General features: G+C 38.2%; 1 protein-coding gene and 1 non-coding gene across 2 annotated transcripts; both read left to right on the forward strand.

The window, feature by feature from the left end:
* The first annotated feature begins 585 nt into the window (after nt 1-585).
* On the forward strand, nt 586-657 carry trnae-cuc (transfer RNA glutamic acid (anticodon CUC)). Its single transcript has one exon. It is a non-coding gene; the product is annotated as a tRNA-Glu (tRNA).
* Nucleotides 658-1700: 1043 nt separating this feature from the next.
* On the forward strand, nt 1701-18425 carry LOC131981071 (granulocyte-macrophage colony-stimulating factor receptor subunit alpha-like). Its single transcript, XM_059345369.1, has 9 exons — nt 1701-1770; nt 4526-4578; nt 5080-5243; nt 5758-5933; nt 6548-6687; nt 7987-8134; nt 9111-9216; nt 16618-16699; nt 16880-18425. Exons 1-9 carry the CDS (start codon nt 1704-1706, stop codon nt 16961-16963), a joined length of 1020 nt encoding a protein of 339 aa, XP_059201352.1. The 5' UTR covers nt 1701-1703; the 3' UTR covers nt 16964-18425.
* Nucleotides 18426-21490: the final 3065 nt, after the last annotated feature.

A 21490-nucleotide genomic window follows, 5' to 3' on the forward strand; every position in this document is an offset into this window, starting at 1 on the left:
AGGGAGACAGACTTATAGCTTCATCAGAATCAGACTGATATCTGGAGGGAAATTCTTTAGTTAGAAGCTTCATGATCGTCAATAATTAAATCTTAGTGTTTTTATTCGGGTGTAGTAAAATTTTAAATTGTAATACAAGTGTAACTTATTTTTTAAAAAGTGGTGCTTGGGTGAGATGCTGATTTAGTTGCAGTTCTACATCCGTCCAGTAGGGGCGCTGACAGGTCTAAAAATGCAAGTACAGATCTCCAGCCTCCTGGTCTGCAGACACATACTATTGGTAATAGTAGAAAGTAGTCACAGAGACACTTTTTTACGGGTTTCATCGGTTTTTATTATACAGTCTATGGTTTTAATCCAGTATTATTTGTAGTAACCTGGCAGCAGCAAACGCTGGCAGTGTTTTCCTACTATCGGTCACAGAGGGCAACAATGACCGTCAATTGTCGCACAGTTAAGCGGAGTAAAGCGAAAAATAAGCAATGGTGAAGTTATTATAAGTGATGCAACTTATACAAAAGAAAAGGGTCCGCTTATTATTAGTTGTAGATATATAAAGGATTCAGTCCTTGCAGTTTGCATCCTTCCCTGGTGGTCTAGTGGTTAGGATTCGGCGCTCTCACCGCCGCGGCCCGGGTTCGATTCCCGGTCAGGGAACTACCTTTTTTTTGTCTTTGTCGTCTGAAGCATATATGTAAACAAGCAACAGCTATGCGGTTATTAATCTCTGCACTATATTCTCAGATACATGTCTACCGGGTACACTGGCAGTAATAACTAATGAAAATGCAAATTTTGTTATGACAGTTGTGTTTACAGTCACCTAATAGTCTAACATATAATAATAGCTAACATAGCAGGCAGTGGTCATATGGTCAAGATAAATTGATTTAAAGCCTTACTGAGTCTGTTACTTTTCTTTCTTTCTTTCTTTTTTTGTACTAATTTTGTTTACCATCAAGTACTTTAGATGCAACCAGAAAAGCTAAGTACAGGGTTTTTGAAATACTTTTGGTTTTGTGTGTGTTTGTGTGTGTGTGTGTATAAAATGCTACGAATAAAGCAACAGGAAGAAACCCAATTGTTTCCTGAAGCTCTGTACAGTATGTGACGTCACACTTCTTCTTTCCCCAGAAATGTGTATTTTGTGTCATTGAGAGATCCGACAGTCATCAGCAGAGTGGAGAGTGGAGGGACATCGGGAGGTAACAGCTTTTCAGTAATACTATTTACAATAATGGTACTGTAATACTTAGCCTACAGTAGGAGAATGTTTTGTTGTTGTTTATTTATAAGAAAACTTATCCAATTATCAATGTGTAAACAAAACAAAGCACTGATAAGTTTTCTTCCATTTTTTTGAGAGGGGGGAATGTAAAAACGTTTGTGTATGTTGTTAAAACCAAACCAGAAGGAGAATTAAGACTCATGTAAGGAAAGCTGTTTGTTTGTCTTTGATTTCTTGCCAACAGAAGTCTCTTACTAGATGTCAGGCACTAAATGTAAGAATTTAAAAAGGGGAAGTATGAACAGCCAGGAAATTACTTGTGGTGGACTGCCACAATAGCTTTTTTTTTTTTTTTGTGAACTGTATGTGAAACGACACACTAATGCTCAGTATGGGTATGTCTGTTGCTTTAACTTTGTGTGTGTGTGTGTGTGTGTGTGTGTGTGTGTGGTTGTGTAAAACCCCCAGATTGGCAATGAAGCTGTTTCCTGTCCATCCAGTATTTTGGTTGAGTTTGCTGCTTTCGTGTGCCTCACAGAGTGGTGAGTAACCTCTGACACTACTTACTCATACCTAAGCACACAGGGGATGGCAAAACATCTTTCTATCTTTGTGAAGACCCTTCATTGGCATAATGCATTCTCTAGTTCTTTACCCCTAACCCACGATGACCACAACTACCCTAACCACCTGACCTAAACCTTAATGTAACCTGAACCTTAAAACCAAGTCTTAACCCTCAAACAGGCCTTTGAAGAAGTGAGGAGCAGCAAAAATGTCCTCACTTCCACAAAATGTTATCAAAAGGTTGTTGTGGTCCTCACTCTGAAGGTAGAATTAAACACACACACACACACACACACACATGCTTGTACTTCTCTCTTTGTGGGGACCCTGACTGACATAATGCATTCTAGGGACGGGCATTAGGAAGAAATCTGCCAACTCGATTATCTATAATGTTAACAATCAATCAATCGATAAAAGATAAATATATACAGTACTATGTAAAAGCCCGTTTTGATAGTGAACGCTTTTATTTTGAAAGGAGAATTGATCCTGTCAATCTTAAAGCTAAATCAAGGAAGATTTTGCTGTAAAGTTAACGTCAAGGAGTTCAATGTTTTATGTTTTAGTCCCCGAAGAGGCATGAGGTTAGTTTTCACAGTAATCTTGCATGTTTAAATGTGTTTTGTGTTAAAATTAGTTTTGGATATAATTAAACCTAGTAATTCATGCTAGCAAGGTTTGATACAGTAAGCTAGTTTTGCTCCAATTAATCCTCTTGTATATCTGTGTGTTTTATAATTGTTACTGCAACTTTCAGTTTGCAAACTGTAGCTTTATCCAACTTTATTCTCAGCTCATTGGCTTATTGACGTACGACCATTAATCGATCATCGATTCATTATTCCCATCCTTAATGCATTCCTTAGCCCCTTACCCTAACCTTAACTATCACAACTATTTATAACCCCAACCCCTAACCTAAATGTAATTGTAGCCTTATCCTTAATACCAAATATTAACCCTCAAACAGGCTAAAATGTCCTTCTCTGTGGGTTAAAAACTTGTTACAGTCATCAATCTGTAGGAAGTACAAGTACACACACACACACACACACACATTCTTGTACTTCTATCTTTGTGAGGACCGTCATTGGAACAGTGAATTCCCTGTCAAGGTTATAATAGTTTTGAATTTTTCACTAGTTTTAGTTTTAATTGGGTTGTGAATTTTTGCTTTCAAATTCAGTTAGTTTTAATTAGTGTTTAGTGTGTGTTTGCTAGTTTTAGTTTGTTTTTTGTTTTTTTAAATGCTTTAGTTTTAGTTTATTTTTTATTAGTTTTAGTTTTTTGTAATGGGGTATTTGTTGGGTGGGAGATTAAAAGAGGTCACAGTAAATTTTGCCTTTATTTCCTTTGTCTTATCTATCTTCATTATGTATGAAAAAAGTTGACAAAGACGAAAACGAAGGACATTTTCACTATAATTTTAGTTAGTTTTGTTACCACACAATACAGTTTCAGTTAATTATCATTATCGTGTAACCTTTAACCCTTAAAACAAAGTCTGAAATCTCAAAAAAGCCTATAAAGAAGTGAGGACCAGCCGAAATGTCCTCACTTTGCAAAGATGTCCTCACTCTGTTGGTTAAAAACGTGTTCTGGTCCTCACTTGGAAGTACAAGAACACACACACACACACACACACACCGAACACACTAATCTTCTTTAGTACACTATGTGTGATTCATCAACATTTTTGGCTATCGTGCTTTGATCAGGGTGGTGTCGCAGTTTCTGCTTTCCTTGTAAACAGTATTAAAGGAAATCTGCTTCCCCCACCTTTCCGATTTCGAAACAATGTTGGTTAATTAAGCAGACTGTACTGCAGAAAAGAATGTGTGTTTTGTCTGAACATTTTTTTGGACTTGCATTGATGCTATAGAATAGAGTATAAGCCCATCAGAGCTCTGAGGTCTCTGGTCAGATAGTAGAGCCCAGAGTAAACATGGTGAAGCAGCATTTAGCGGTTATGCTACAAACAAAGGGAACAAACTACCAACAGAACTGAAATCATCTTCCAATGTGAATGTTTTTAAATCCAGGTGTAAAACCGTTTCTCTTTTGCACCCGTTTTACGCTGGACGACACCTTTTCAAAATAAAACATTGGAAAACACCTGGAAAATATACAAACATGAAAAACAAGTTATATAATACAAATACACAAGAACCTTGCTAAAGGTAATTTACAATGGTGTAAATAGATTTTTGTAGTTTATATTATTTGGGTTATTTAGGTTGTTATAGTTTGTTCCTTTTGTTGTTGTTTTTTTTTTAAATGGGTCACAGGAATTTGGGCAGTAACTTCTAGTTAATATATTAATTTGTATTATTACTTTGGATCGCTGTGATTCATTTTTTCCATACTTTAAGCACATTATCAAAAGTTTTTTTTTCTTTGTTAATAAAATCCTTTAAGTCATTATTTGATCTTGGCTAATATTTTGTTAATACAACGCAACAAACACCAAGTGCTTAGACTCTCAGCGACTACTTTGGTTTTAGTCACTACAATGTAGAGGATATAATAAAAATAAAGAAAAAACATTGAGTGAAAAGGTGTGTCCAAACTTTTGACTGGTAGTGTACATTGTGCTCTATAAATAAAGCTGCCCTGCCTTGCCACACTGTTTTGAATGCTGCTATATGAGTACGTCCTCAAAGATAGAACTTGATGATCCATGGCTTCGTGCTCTAACTCCAGATATATGTTCTCTTCTAACAACAGACACGGAGGCCCAACATACAGATGTCTGTCAGGATGACATGTTCCCTGGTGATGTGAGAATAAAAAAAATGTTCTTTTAACTGCAAAAGGCCGAACAGGAACAAATAGCTTGCAGCTTAACCCTTAATAGAGCACTCATTGAAATTCTTGCAAATTCCAAATTTCAACCCTAGAGAATATTGGAGGATATTACATACTGCCAGAATGTGTAAAAAAAAAACATACGAAAATAATATTTTGAGAAAAAAGTTTACGAGATAAAAATGGCAAATCTACAAGAAAAAATGTGCAGATTTATGAGATTTAAAGTGCTGAAACTCACTTTTTTCTCGTAAATCTGCGACTTTTTTCGCACAGTTTTGCCACTTTAAATCTCTTAAATCTGCGACTTTTTTTCTTGTAGATTTTCCACTTTAATCTAGTAAATTTGCAACTTTTTTCTCGAAATATTACCTGAAGTTACCAAATATAGTTCTTTGCCTGATTAAGGGTTAAATGCAGATACATTTTTCGACTTCTATATCCTTTTCTTTGTGTTTGTGCATCTGTTTCAGGTGGATGAACGTAATCCTCCAGGGCAGGACGATTATGTAGGGGCGGATTGGGTGGGGGACAACTTGGAGAAATTTCGCTGCCTCCTTTACCCAAAAAATACACTCAACTGCTCCTGGTCATTCGACACTTTGAAAGAGGATCCTCATCTCTTTGTCGATATCAGGTACTCATTTATGAATATGAATGACTATTTGAACCTGGTCTCACAGGAATCCTTGAAATAGCCACGAATTTGCTTAACTCAAAATCCGTGGAATAGCCACGGAATCACTCAAATTTCCGTGAAACTGACACGGATTTCGCTACAATGCAAGTCAATGACAGTCATATCCCGTGGCTATTCCATGGATATTTTTTCCTATTGGTTTGTGTCCGAGTCACGTGACTTTCAAGGTCCCGGCGGTCAGAACAAAAAACATGGCGGACAGTTCTCTCATTTTTAGTGAAAAAAATAATATTTTGACCTGCGAGAAATATATGTTTTATTTTCTAAATATTCACTCAGTGAATGTACATAATCACTTTGTATGTTGGAATAGCCACGGGATATGAGTTTCACGGAAATTTGAGTGATTCCGTGGCTATTTCACGGATTCCTGTGAGACCATGTTGGAATATTGACTAATATTGGACTAATTGGTTTGAGTAAGCATGTATTTTTCTGTCTCTTCACCCAGTATCTGTGACGGTAATAGCTCGGTTCCCTCGTTGGACCTTACGTCTGAGGACAGAGTCGGATCGAGGTCTTTGATTCTGGACGAGTACGAGTCGCTTTATGTTGTCTTCCACTTTAACATAACTCAGCACCCCCAGTGGACAGTCTACACCAAAACATATGACTTGGAGATGTTAGGTAATATTACACAAAGACAAACACAAATGTATTTACAAACGCTTTACATTAAAAAAAAGGAGAAAATAATACTGATAAAAAGATAACAAAACATAGAAACAAACACCCTCCACCCCATTCAAAAGTTAAAGTAAGATAAAATAAAATAAAATAAGATAAAAAGATATATAAAAATAATAATAATAATAATAATAAATAAAAAAGTAAAAGTCAATTATGACAATTGAAAGTATATATATATATTTATATATATAAATTAAATTAAACTAAATAAAAAGCTAGATAAAAAAGATAAAACAATAAATAAATAATTAAGAATTAGAGCATGATAATATATATATATATATATATATATATATATATATATATATATATATATATATAGACTAATAAAGAGTAGCAAATAAATAAATAGATGTAATAACGCATGAGCAGAAAAATCTGTTCAGGTAAAAGCCAAGATAAGTCTTCTGTTTGCTCTTTAGAGTAAAATAGACGATAAAGCAGGTTATGCTATGGAGCAGGTTCCCATGTGACCTGTCATTCAGGCCCGAGGGATTTAATATGACTTATTGATTATTTTATTTAACTTTTTTTGGATGTGTTTGCCACAGAGGTCCTGCCTCCACCCCCAAATATCTCCGCATCAATCACAGATGGAGTCCTGCTGGTGACCTGGGGTTTGCCCCACACTCGAATAGCCGTCGACTCCTCGTGCTTTGAGTACCAGCTGGACCTGGGCCATCATGATCAGGTAAATAATATATATTGAGTAAGTTTGTGCATTATTTTGTGGTGCACAAAAAACACCAACAGCTGTTAATTTATGGAACATTTTGGAGAAAGACTTGAAAACTTGCAATACCATTAACTTATTCAAAAAAGTACTTAAAAATAGGATGATTAATTTATATAAGTTAGAGTAATGAGTGGTAACACATTCTATGTGGCTACTATTTAGGAAAAAGAAAAATCAAGCAGCTTCTCTCTTTTGTGACTGCTTATTTCGGTAAAACTTTTCAATAACCATCTAATTAACGTTTATAGATGGTTTATAAAGCAATTATTAACCATTTACAAAGTGCTATACATAAGTAATCTATTAAATGTTTTCAACCAATTTCTTAAAGGTATATTGATCATTTCAAAACCATTAGCATATTTAATATGGTCCTAAAAATGTTATAATGAGTGCAAAAAAACTATTAATTATAATTTGATTGTTTTTTAATGGTAAAGTAACTATAAACTTACATTAATATGCCATCTAGTTACCATTTATAAGTGATTTAGTTAGTTAAACATTTATAAAAATATGTATTTCCCATTCTAAATGGCCTATATACGGTTTATAAATGATGATTAAACATTAATAAACTATCTGTTTACCATTTATAAATGATGGTTATTGTAAAGTGTTTTTTACCAATAATGTAATAAAGCATAACATTAATGGAAGGTTTTTGATCAAATCAAAGATGGCAGAAAATCCAATATGGCCGAAAAACCCCATTGAGGATGCATTGAGCTCAGATTGGCCCAATACAAGGGTTCCAGTGATACATCCTTTGTGGAAAAAATGATGAACGGGTCAAAAGTTAATAAACATTCAACTTTGAACCGTTGGTGGCGCTAGAGCTCTTGAGCTAGAGTTGATACACAGTATCACCACTTGAACCCAAGTAATGGGTGGTCTGCTGTTAAGTTATTACAATATTGGGGAATTATTACATTATCAGGACTTGCAAAATGAAGGCTAACCTGATAATGTAATAACCTCCCATTAATGTAATACTTTATTACATTATTGAAAAAAAAAACAGTGTATTACATTATTGGGAAATGCACTTTATTACATTATCGGGAAGTTGTTACATTATCAGGTTTTATTACATTTTCAATGGACTCAAGTGCAGATTTTTATTACATTATCAGGGTTATTACATTATCAGGTTCTACAACATGTATTGAACGAAATAAACGGAAACAAAACGAAACATTAAAATGAGATAAACTTCCTGTTTCCTGGTGAAACGCTGCTTTTCAAAAACAGGAAAGATACCTGAGTTTGTCCGACCAGCTGTCTTATTCAGAGCCCAACCCGGATCCCACCTACACCTACAGCGTGACCATGAGGACCAGGAAGCAGCACACATGCTTGTCTCACTTGTCTCAGTGGAGCGACTGGAGTCCTGCCATCAGTTAGTGCTGTTTGTTTAACCCTCTGGGGTCCATCTATTTATTGAAAATACATGTTTTAAATAACTTTATTTATATATGATATGTAGACAAGCTGAGAAAGCCAGTTGAAAGTTCAATCATAGGAGCTTTCACAGTGTGCCATTTATGTTTCGAGACCATTTTTATAATGTGAATTTTCTTTCTACAATGAAAACTATTACTATTTTTAATGCACTATTTGGACTGTTTTGTAGTTTTATTATTTATTTATTTTTTCTGCTGTTTTTTTTGTGTATAAATGGTTTTTAAAAATGGTACATTTTCAAAGACACCTGTGTCTTTTGTTTGTATTTGTTAGTTTATCCACAAAGAATTCTACAGAATACCACTTTAACCCTGTGGAGTCCATCTATTTATTGAAAATACACATGTTTAATTTACAGCAATAACTTTATTTATATATGATATGTAGACAAGCTGAGAAAGCCAGTTGAAAGTTCAATCATAGGAGCTTTCACAGTGTGCCATTTATGTTTCTAGACCATTTTTAAATTGTGATTGTTTTTCTTTCTACAATGAAAACTATTACTATTTTTTATTTACATGCAAATAGACTGTTTTGTAGTTTTATTATTTATTGTTTTTTCTGCTGTTTTTGTGTGTAGAAATGGTAAAAAAAAAATTTTTTTTAAAAAGGTACACTTCCATAGACACCTGTGTCTTTTGTTTGTATTTTCAGTTCCCGGCAGCTTTATACTTTAATTAAAATAAAATGAAAAATCTGACTGATAGCCAAGTTTGTGTGGAGAAAAAGAGCCATGCATGTGATGAAAGGACAGACTTAAAGATGCTAAACAGAGACAGAAATTAATGCATAGGGAAGTTGACAAGTTTGAACCAAAATCTCCTGGACTTCAGAGGTTTAAAGTGCTGCCTGGACGTCTGACTCCACTATGTTTTATGTTCAGCATCTTTACGTGTGTTATCTGTTTGCAGGGCTGGAACAGTCGACATACAAACTCAACACTCTGGTGATCGTCTCAATTTCTCTTGGAATACCCATGATCCTCCTGGCTTTGCTGCTGCTGGTGCGCCATCAGAGGTACTGTGCTGTCTCTAACTAACTGTTAACTCCTTCCTAACCTCTCTTTTCTTTTCTTTCTCTGTTTTTTTTTTCTTTTTTTTCAAGCTCCACCCCCTCCAGCCCCGTGCTGGCGTATGACCCCGGAACAAAAACATTCAAGAAAGCCGGTCGCATTAGCCGGTCAGTAGCGACGGCACAAAGTGTCGAACTCTTTCTGTCAACCAGAGAGGGCGCCATATTAACCCACTGAAACGACGCATATCGCCACCCAGTGTTGAGGAGGAGGACACTTTCTAGATTAGGTCTGATTGGAGGCCAAAATCTATTTTAATCATAGCTCGATTAGACTGTGCAGGTAAACGCACTGAGTGCCGTGCGACATAGCAGCAGCAGTGCTAACAGTAGCACAGTGCTAATAGGCTACACAGTGAGCTCTGTAGCAGTACAGTTTGCATGTGCTGCAGCGGCATTTGTTCACTAAACAACCTCTGTCTGTGCACAGTAAGCGATGCCGGTTTGTTTACACTCAGCGGTGGACACATTCTGTACAGTTAGCATGCCGGTTTGGTTACAATAAGCAGTGGCGGCTGCAGTGAACAGTGATTGAGGTGGGAGGTGTGTGTTACCGTGTGTTCAGACCGGACGCGTAGCGAATTTTCGCGTCGCGTTACTCGCGCGAGTTGATCGCGTGAGTAGTTGAATTTATTCGCGTCACTCGCGCGAGTAAATAACTCGCGAATTTTCGCCCAAGAGACTATTTAGCGCCAAATAATTCCCTCCATTTCATTCTGTCATCAACCATGACAAGCATAGCATCCCTGTACCTGCTCTGGAAGTCCAAGATACGTCGGAAAACACGCCATCGTGTCTGGGTGAGTGACATCATCCGGAGGCGCACTCAGCACGGAGAGAGGACCGCAGAGTACTTCCACCTTTTCCTGTCCCTCCTGCCGACCCACTCCTCCTTCCTGCCTCTTTTCTCCTCTCTCTCATGTATGTATCTCGGTGTTGAGCGTTGCAGCTTCATATGCGTTGAACTCGGGAAATCATTAACGGAGGCAATAATGCTCTTTAGCTCCTTTCAGCATATTTATTGAGAACACCCTTCTTCAGTCATGAAGGCAGAAACTAATACAGATGAACTCTGAACCCCCTCTGGGCATAACCCACAGACCTGCGCCCCCTTGTGGCACCTCAACAAAACAGCACCACTTAAAACACATTACTGAGTACACTCAATTAAAGAATGTCTTTTAACACCCCCACTTGTACTCAGGTTACAGAAGTTTCAAAACAAAAATTACACACAATAAGATATAATACAGATGTGGAACTCTTACATTCTTTTAGACCCCAAACATTATACCTGCAAACTTTTTCAGTTTTGATTTGGTGACAGGCTTGGTCATAACATCTGCAACCATCTCTTCAGTAGTGCAATATACCAGGGTCACTTTCCCCGCGTTTACAGTGGACCTTATGAAGTGATACTTAATGTCCACATGTTTGCATCTCTGTCTGCTCACAGGGTTTTTGGCTAAGGCAATTGTCCCCTGGTTATCTTCATACACCACTGTTTGTGTGTATTTGTAATCATCAATGCTTTCCAATAGCTGCTCTAGATATATACACTCTTGCATAGTAGAGGCCAGAGCCATATATTCTGCCTCACAGGTTGAGAGCGCTACTGTAGGCTGTTTCTTAGTTTTCCACGAAACTAAGGAGCTGTTCTTACTTAGGCTTACACAGTAACCGGTGGTGCTACGTCTGTCAGTGGCATCAGCTGCCCAGTCTGCATCACTATAGGCAACTAGGCCTAACTCTTCACTCTCATTTCTCCTAAAACACAACTCCCTGTTTGTAGTGCCTCTGAGGTATCTTAGTACATGCTTCACAGTTACCCACTGTTCCTCTGTTGGTTCACAAAAATATTGTGATAACTTGCTTACCACAAAACTTAAGTCTGGACGTGTACATGTTGTTAAATATATAAGGCTTCCCACAGCCTCTCTGTACATTTTAACATCATACATCTTAACAGCCTCTTCTGTGTAACACAGTTTTTGATCACAAGGTGTTTCCCTGGGTTTGCAGTTTTCCATGTTAAACTTTTCCAATATCCTGTTGACATATGTCTCCTGTGTCATCTTCACACATCCATCAGACTGAGTGAAATCGATACCCAGAAAATGTTTAAGCCCACCTAAATCCTTCATCTTAAATTTTTCTGAAAGCATCTCTTTTACATCCATCATTACTTCTTTGTTGCTGGCGGCAATTATTAAATCGTCCACCCATATTATCATAATCACCTTTCCATGTTTTGTCTCCTTGGCATAGACACAGTGATCTGCTGGGTTTTGTGTGAAACCATTTTCAGTTAGACAGTCATGTAAAATCTTATTCCAGTTTCGGCCAGATTGCTTTAGACCATACAAAGATTTCTCCAGCTTACACACAAGACCTTCCCCTTCTTCATAACCTTCTGGTTGATCTGTGTAGATCTCATAATCAATGGGAGCATGTAAATAAGCAGTTTTTACATCCATTTGGTGGATTAACAGGTTCTCCTGTGCTGCTTTTTGTAGCAATACCCTAATGCTTGTCAAATTTGCTGTTGGGGAGAAAGTTTCACCATAGTCTATTCCCATCTTTTGGCTGTAACCCTTTGCTACAAACCTTGCTTTGTGCTTTTCTTTACCCTCAATGTCACTCTTAACAGAATAAACCCATTTACCCCCCACTGTTTTCTTGCCCTTTGGCAAAGTAGCCAGAGTAAATGTGTTGTTTTCTTTTAATGACTGGATCTCCTCGTCCATTGCTTTAACCCACTTTTTTGAGTTAGGTGACTCCATAGCTTCTTTAAATGTATGTGGTACACCACACATTGCTCTGTAACAGTAATCCATGGTAATATGTACCCCATCACTATCACTGTTGTCTGTTACAAAATCCCTTAAATGACTTGGTTTTCTCCTCTCTCTAACAGGATACCTCCCACCAGCAGATTCACTACCTGTCCCACATGAATCTTCCTCATCAGATGTACTACCTTGTACATTTTTGTTTCTCACCCTTGACTCATGAGACTTCTCTGTGTTGTCATAGACCTCCTGTGTGACTTTATCTGCCCCGGAATGTCTTACTCTGTCTTCATCATCGCTTGGTTCTGTTTCGACTGTCTGTGTTTGTTTTTCCACATTTAACTTGTCCAGAAATTTAACAAGTCTGTGTTTCTGAATCTTCTCAGCATCAGGATTGTAAACCAAATAAGCAGGACTGTTCTTGTCAAAACCGGCAAAAAATCCTACGTCACATCTGGAATCAAGCTTTCCCTTATTCTGTTTGTATGTGTAACACACAGACCCAAATTTCTGCATTTTGGACAAATTCGGCTTTTTACCTGTAAGCATCTCATAAGGGGTCTTCCCTGTTCGCTTGTTAAAGCATCTGTTTCGTACTATGGCTGCCATTTGAACAGCATAGTTCCAAAGACATTTGGGTAGCTGACTTTCAATTAGCATACATCTGCCCATTTCAAAAAGAGTACGCCAGCCCCGTTCAGCTGTACCGTTTTGGTGAGGTGAATATGGGGCTGAAGTTTCGTGCTTGATGCCATTCTTTCTTAACAGTATCTGGAAGTCCCTGCACATAAACTCTGTGCCGTTGTCAGATCTGATACACTTTACCTTTCCATAAGGGGCAGTGTCAGCCAGGAACTTTTCAGTTGCCTGCACTGTATCACTCTTTGTCTTAAGAAAGTATACAAACACAGCACTTGAATAATCATCAGTGAATGACTGCACATATTTGTACCCATCAATAGACTCATTAGCTACTGGACCTGCTAGGTCTGTGTGCACCATCTGTAAGGGAGCCTTTGCTCTTGTATCAGGATCTCTATTTCGAGTTTGCACAAACTTTCCATGAATACATACCTCACACTTTTGATCAGGCTTAACAGCCTTCCCCTTGATATGCATACCATCAACCACATTTTGTAATCTCAGTACATCTTCATAGTTGCAATGGCCTAATATTTCATGCCATGTCTGTATGTCGTGACAAGTATTACACTTATCACTATCCTCAACCTCAGTGTGCAAATAATACAACTTGCCATACACATGAATGTTAAACTTGGTACCGTCTTTATGTGTCAAAGTGTCCTCTCCTTGCTTGAACGTGACCGTTGCCCCATTTTCGGTGGCTGATTTCACCGAAAAAATGTCTTGGGGGTAAGACGGTATAAACAACGCGTCTCTCAGCGTTGCTCTGCGTCGTTGTCCCGTACTGTCTATCAGCAGCACCTCTGCATTCCCCTTACGTTGAGCGACGCCTCTGCACAGAGTGCCGTCTGCCAACTCCACACAGTGCGTCTCCGGCACGAACGTGTTGTCAAAGCTTTTAAACTTGGCGATATCAATAACGATGTGGGAAGTAGCGCCACAGTCAACCATCAAGCCCTTCTCCTTGATGCTGCGCGCCGGCCGCTGCTGAACCCCGACATCTGGGTCTTTGATCTTGAAGGCATAATCCGTTGTTCCTGCTGTTTCAGATCCGTTGCAGCTCTCATCTGCGGCTTTCCTCGCTCCATCTTGTTTATCTTTACGTCTACAAGTGGCATCGCTGTGGGTGTCACTCTTACAAATACTGCACCATGTCTTTCGCCGACATGCTCTTGCTCGGTGACCCTTCATGCCACACTTGAAACATACAATGTCCGCATCTTCATTACTCCTGTCCCGTGCACTTGACTTGGCGGGCCTCCGTCCTGCTCTCGCCACAGTCTTCAACACATTGTCACTGGACCCCGCTGCGGTTAACTTCTCTGTGGCTTCGAAACTACGCAGCTTTGTTTTGAATTCTGCGAACGTTATATTGTCCTCATTATTTGCTACATATACCGCAAACGGCTTAAAACTTTCAGGCAGCCCTTTTAAGACCATAGCAATAAGCAGACCATCTCCCAATGTTTCACCTGCATTGCGCAGCGCCGTAATGGCGGTCTCTGCCTTGATGATGTAGTCCGTTACCGTCTCACTGCTCGTCTTCTGAAGCGAGGTCAGCATGGTGTAAAGGTTGATAATGCGGGGCTTCCCCTTCCCGGCATAATACTCCCTCAAAATCTTCAGTGCTTTTCTTGCATTGTCAGACGCTTCTCTCATAATTAATGAGAGGCTCTTATCATCCAAAAGTTGAATCAACTCGGCGTACGCATCTGCGTTCTTCTTACCGTCGGCCGCTAACTCAGCTTCGCTGTTAGGTTCTCTCAGAACCGTATTCTTTAATCCCAATAAATGTAGATGTCCCAACACTTTGGTCTCCCACAGTTCATACTTGGTTTCATCTCCGTCAAACATGAGTCGAGGCAACCTGCTTGCTCCTCGTGGCTCCATGATGCTTTCTGTTAGCCATTAGCACGCTGTCCGTCGCGACTTTCTACCGGCGATTAAACATCAGAAAAATAACTATTCCTCGAGATCCTCCTGGGCCCATAACCTGTTGAGCGTTGCAGCTTCATATGCGTTGAACTCGGGAAATCATTAACGGAGGCAATAATGCTCTTTAGCTCCTTTCAGCATATTTATTGAGAACACCCTTCTTCAGTCATGAAGGCAGAAACTAATACAGATGAACTCTGAACCCCCTCTGGGCATAACCCACAGACCTGCGCCCCCTTGTGGCACCTCAACAAAACAGCACCACTTAAAACACATTACTGAGTACACTCAATTAAAGAATGTCTTTTAACACTCGGACACTGTCGTCCAGAATCTCAACGCTGATAGGCTGTCCCGACACAGCGTCACGCGAATATTTCGCCAAAGTTGAATTTATTGAACTCACGCGAATTCGCGTTGTTTCATTCGCGCCGCGACATTCGCGTCAATCGCGGCATTCGCGCCGCGCGAAACCCGCGATTCGCGCCGCCGGCAAAAATTCGCGTCTATTCGCGTGTTTGCATTGACTTTATATGTAATCTTGTCGCGCGAAATATTCGCTACGCGTCCGGTCTGAACGCACCACTAGACGTCACGCACAACGTCAAATATCCCGCTTCACCCCGATGGCTCGTTCATAGTGGTCCCGCTTCCAACAGTCCCAACAATTTTCCGCCTCTGTGACTACCTCTGGAGGTGGAAAATTGGTGGGATCACTTGATCCCGGCATCCCGCTTCTGGCGTTCATAGTGGAGGCGAGACGTTACAGAGCCATAAATGTCCCGGCATGAAACGGCGCTATGAAATGGGCTACTGTCTACCTTTTCTCTTTTACAAGGTTGGTTTAGATTCACAGAATTCAAACAATAATACAAAATATCTAAACAATCAAGGCAACAGCAGACCAAACTCCTGTTTCTACAAGGCAGAATTACTGTTTTTCTTTGTCAAAGCATTTTGGTGGCCTTGGAAAAAGCATAGATAACAGCTTCAGGTTTTGTCTTTGTGGTTAAAATATCCTAAATATAGCGCACACTTCACAGCTGATACCGATTTTTTTTAAAAATGGTTTAAGTGCGTTTTGCAGCAGCACATTGCTGAACTTCCGTTCTGGTATTCCTGTCTGCTTCTCCAAACTGGCAGCCTGCCGACATCTATCTACTGTAGCTACTGGCTATGAAAAAACACCTCAATCAACCCTAATTCAAGTAAATATGAGTGTGCTTTTAAGTGGAAAAAAACAGAGTGCAGAAAGGAGAAGTGAGATGAGTGTATGGGTGTTTAGCAGTGTCTTTGTTTTTCTGAAAAGTCACTGCAAAACATCCACCCTGAACGTCCGTAAGGTTCAGACCGGAAACCCCCTGCACGAGTGCTAAAATAGTTCATCAGGGGAAAACCACAACATGAAAGAAAATGCAAAATAACATTTACGAAAAGATGTGCTTCTTTCTGTTGCAGTCACTTTTTTTGTATTTGTCTTAAATCCAAAGACAATTTCTGAGTTATAATTGTATCCAAGGATAATAAAAAGCAGAATATTTGCACTACTATGTATATATTTATATATATGTGTGTATATATGTGTGTATGTATGTATATATGTGTGCATATATCTGTATATATGTGTGTATATATACACACATATATACAGATACATACATGTATGTATATATGTGTGTATATGTATGTATGTATATATATATATACTTGCACTAATGTACAGTTACATCTGCATTTATTTATTTTTATTTATTATATAATCTATACCTATATATACTGCATTTTTATACAATTCATTCCTGTATATATTGCAATATGATTCACTTAATTACTGCTTAAGCACTTCTGGTTAGATGCTATCTGCATTTCATTACTTTGTACTTGTGACATGTGCAATGACAATAAAGTTGAATCTAATCTAATCTAATAAAATGTGTGTTTCTGCTGAGTGGTTAATTTTATGTGTGTGTTTCAGGATTACAAAGGTTCTGTTTCCTCCGATTCCTCGCCCTCCGCAAAAGTACAAATATTTCCTGGAAAAAAACGAGACATTTAACGTAAGTACACGCCCGTACTCTACACACACAAGAGGTGATATCACACGCTTTACCACTCACACAGCCACAAACACATGGCTACAAATGGTGCTAACTTTGTGGTGTGTGTGTGTGTGTGTGTGTGTGTGTGTGTGTGTGTGTGTGTGTGTGTGTGTGTGTGTGTGTTTGTGTGGTTTCCAGTTCTTTCACTCTGCTCCGTCAGCTGAACCAGTGGAGATCACAGAGGTGGAGGACACTGAGCAAAAACCTGGCAAGACATCATAAATGATATAAGAAGGACATATTCAAATTACAGGTGCATCTCAATAAACTAGAATATCATAAAAAAGTTTATTTATGTCAATAATTCAATTCAAAAAGTGGAAATAACACATTATATAGATCCATTACACACAGAGTGAAACATTTCATGCCTTAATTTATTTAATTTATTCTAATTATAATGATTATGGCTTACATTTAATGAAGACCTAAAATTCAGTGTCTCAAAAAATTGTGATATTACAAAAGACCAATTTTAACCCTCTAGAGTCCATGAAAGCACCTGCATATTACTTCTTCATGATGTGAATACATAAAAATAAAGCAACATTGAGTCTTACCATCAGTTTCCCTCTAAAGTTCTGGCTTGAAACTCCATACCAGATGTGTTTTGGATTATATTCGGCCAAGTAAAACTGGAAAATATATTTAGTATAAAAATATAGAACTAGAGATTTTCCTAATTTTACCTGTTATATGTAATATTTGCGACCTCTATTCATTTTTGCAACATTTAAAATTCTGTGTATTGAAATATAATTTTCAAGATCAGATTTTATGTTTTCCTTTGTTTCTTTTGGGTTAAACATTTTTATCAAGTAAGTCAAAGTAAAGAAATTAATTATCAGGACATATAGGTGAGGTAACGCTGATACCAACATGGCATGGTAAAGATTTTTAACAGATTTTATAAAGGACATAATACCTCAAGATTTGAATACCCAGAGGGTTAAAAAGTATGTTTGATATGGAAATGTTGGCCTCTGAAAAGTATGTCCATCTATATGACTCAATACTTGGTTGGGGATGTTTGACCTCAACTATTGGAAATGGACTTTTCCATCATATTCTAATGTATTGAGATGCACCTGTATTCCTACGCCAGGCAACGCCAGGCGCATTTTCATACAAAACTTCAATTCAGTAACAAGCATAAATGTGTTGAATGCATGCAAAGTGTGAGTAGCTTTATATTTGTGTGTTTTTTTATGACCCTCATCTTTACAGTCCAGGCTCAAGCTTTGTGACACTTTAATACATTGTAAGACACATACAGTCATGGAAAAAATTATTAGACCACCCTTGGCTCAGTTTGTAGAATGGTCACCTACTGATTGGATGGTTGGGGGTTCGATCCCTGACCATGGCAGCCTACATGTCAAAGTATCCTCAAGCAAGATACTGAACCCCAAATTGCTCCTGATGCTGTGTTCATCAGTGTGTGAATTAATTCCCAATGGTGGCAGGTGGCACCGAATGTGTGTGTGAACGGGTGAATGAGCGCAGTCTGTAGTGTAAATCGCTTTGAGTGGTCGCAGAGCGACTAGAAAAGCGCTATATAAGTGCAGGTCCATTTACCATTTGTTTTCTCTAATATGTTATTTTAACGCCTGGTAAAACTAAAGGTACATTTGTTTGGAAAAATATAATGATAACAACAAAAATAGCTCATAAGAGTTTAATTTAAGAGCTGATATCTAGACATTTTCCATGGTTTTCTTGATAATGATTTTGGTTATTATCAATAAAACCATGGAAAATGTCTAGATATCAGCTCTTAAATTAAATATATATATAAATATATATTATATTTAGTTGTACCAGGCATTAAAATGAACAAGAAATTGAAGAAAACAATGGTCTAATATTTTTTTCCATGACTGTATATCAATATGATAAGGATATCATGTAAAGATGCTGCTCTGCTATAAGTCATTGGCTTTTGATACTTCCTTTACTTAAACAAGCTGGCTAGCTGGTGATGAAATGTAGATTTAGTGCTTTTGCAATATTTTTTTGCTGTGAAATAAAGTTGAGTGACAAACTGTAATATCGTGCTCATTTAAAACTATTACATTTATTTAGCTTTTGTTTGTACAGGGTGGTCCAATGAGAGCATTTCACACTCTTTCATTTGCACCTTTAAACATTAAATTTCATAGAACTTGAAAGAAAAAAAGATTATCTTGAATATTCAACATTCAACATTTTTTCATTATATAATAATAATAATAATAATAATAATAATAATAATAATAATGATAATAATAAGCTTTTTTGATAGTGGTGGAGATACAGAGTGAAAGGGGGAACCAGAGGGGAAGACCTGAAAAGAAAAAGAAGAAAAGGGCTCCGAGCCCCTTAATAGTAAGGATGGGCGTTGTAAAATGTAAGTACAGTACTATGCAAAAGCCTGTTTTGATAACGGACGCTTTTATTTTGAAAGGACAAAGAGATCATGTTGATCGTAAAACTAACTCACGTGAGGTGATTCTGTAAAGAAAACGTCAAGGAGTTTATTTGTTTTATGTTTTATCCCCCGAAGAGGCATGAGTTAGTTAGTTAGTTTTCACAGTAATCTTCATATTTAAATATGTTTTGTGCTAGAAAGGTTTGATACAGAAACCTCAAATTAACACTCTTGTATTACTGTAGCTTTATCCAACGTAATTCTCAGCTCATTGGCTTATTGACGTACGGCCACAGAACTGAACACTCGGCCGTGTTTTAGTTCAGTGATACTGATACGTAGTCAGAGATAAAATTACGATTAAAAAATACACAGATCAATTAAAAATTTCATGGGATTGACGAAATTCTTAATGACCATTAAGGATCATCGATTAATTATTCCCATCCCTACTTAATAGTATGCACTCTACTGATGAGCCATTAGTAAAATTTTTACCCCAATTTTACAATTCATATCTTCTTTTTTCCTCAAACTCTGATCCTTTCAAGGACGTAGCACAGACGGCAGGACTCAGATGCAGGACAAAGATCAGATTCCAATAATCAAAAGGTGTTTATTCAGAGACGAGGTCGGTACACAGGCAAAGGTATCCAAAAACAAGGGGCAAGAAGGCAGAATCAAAAGCGAGCAAGGTTTCAAAAAACCTCAAGGCTATTAATGTGAAAACACTGAAACCTGAGCTATGAAGAACAACGAACTGACCATGAGACAAGACACAAAGGAGGGTTATAATCAGGGCTGATGGGGAGTGATGAGACACAATCAGGGATCAGGTGCACACAGACGAGGAGGGGGGCCTGAAACAGAAGCTGTGTCCCAAAGTCAAGGATCCTTCCTTGGTAGGATCCTTCCCTCGGAGTCGGGTCCTCCGGAGGCAAGGCCAGAGTCCTTCCTTTCACTGGTGTAACGCATAAATGGGACAGCCTTCGGAGTGTGCAGCTGTGCGTCATTGCGTAATTGGACGTCCTGCTTAAATTCAGCGCTGCTCTCGGCCTCTAGTATCTGTTCTTATCAGTTTAATAAAAATAAATAAATACATAAATAAATTCAGCGCCGTAATTTCAAAATCAATTCACGACATGGATGTGTCTCTGGCATCAGCACTCTGACACATATTTGTGAAAATGGAAGAAGATGCTTTAAGGTTGAATCTCCACAATTTATCAAGTAAAAGCCACAAAGTGGATTAAACCTGAATATTTAACTGATCCTGGCTGAATTTGGCCGCTACTTAGTTTCATAAAAGCAGCGGCGCATAAGTCATCATGGAAATATATTCTGTGATTTTTTATTTTTTATTTTACAGTACAGTACAATAACAGTTATTTATAAATACAATAACGGATAATAGCGGACTTTCGGTCCATGTAAACACAATAAAGAAATGTATAACTTTCTGAATGGCATAGTTGCACATAGTACATCATCATCGGACGCATATAAATTAATTAACAATAACTTTAGCGACTGAGACGGCATTAATTAACTTAACCGGCAATGTATCAAGATGACGTTTATTATCTTTAGCTTAATATTCTGGCATTTGTTTATCTATATGTTTTTGCTTGACTTTAAACACACGTTTTGTAAGTTATGTGACAACATTCAGTGTAAACTGAAAATACTTATATATTTAAATGCATATTGCGCCGCCGGCGTCACTGTTTCTACGCTCGCCATTTTTAAATCTCCCGGTAGACCGGTGTGCGCAATGCTTTATGGGTAATGGGAGCGCATGGAGGATACACACATGCATCCTTGGAATTTGGGCAGAAGAAGGGCTGCGGTCGAATAGTCAAATTTGCTTAGGAACCTTCCTAACTGAGTGAAATGACCCAGAAGTATTATCGTAGCCGCCATGATAAGAGCTGTTCGAATTCTCTAACTGTTAAGGAAAGGAGCTTCAATGCTTCCTTTAGTATCTCCTTTAGCATAGGATACACCGGACCATCCTTTACGAAAGGAAAGGAGGTAATGCCGTCCCACAATTCCTTGCGGTAGCAGCATATAAGGCTGACCGGTCACGAGAAGAAACGACGTCATCAACATTCGCCGTCGCGTGATGACGTAGACTAAGTGTAAGTGCAGTCTGATTCTCTAAACACCGCGATCGTCTTCTCCTAACTCCTCATGAATTCTCCTTGTCATCTTTCCTTGACCTCGTGACGTTTTCCATTGAGGTTAAGGAAAAGTGGTTAGGAAAGGACTTAGGAGCTGATTTTTTTGACTATTCGACCGCAGCCAAGGACTCTGTCCTCCGGAGCATCCTCGACATT

Source organism: Centropristis striata, chromosome 11 (genome assembly GCF_030273125.1).
Source record: "Centropristis striata isolate RG_2023a ecotype Rhode Island chromosome 11, C.striata_1.0, whole genome shotgun sequence".
Lineage (NCBI taxonomy): Eukaryota > Metazoa > Chordata > Actinopteri > Perciformes > Serranidae > Centropristis > Centropristis striata.

Excerpts from the sequence above, each read along its gene's own strand:
- LOC131981071 (XM_059345369.1), top strand. The coding sequence starts at position 1,704 with ATGAAGCTGTTTCCTGTCCATCCAGTATTTTGGTTGAGTTTGCTGCTT. Across the intron at positions 1,771-4,525 it reads TTCGTGTGCCTCACAGAGTG|ACACGGAGGCCCAACATACA; the intron begins GTGAGTAACCTC and ends TTCTAACAACAG. Across the intron at positions 8,135-9,110 it reads CGACTGGAGTCCTGCCATCA|GGCTGGAACAGTCGACATAC; the intron begins GTTAGTGCTGTT and ends ATCTGTTTGCAG.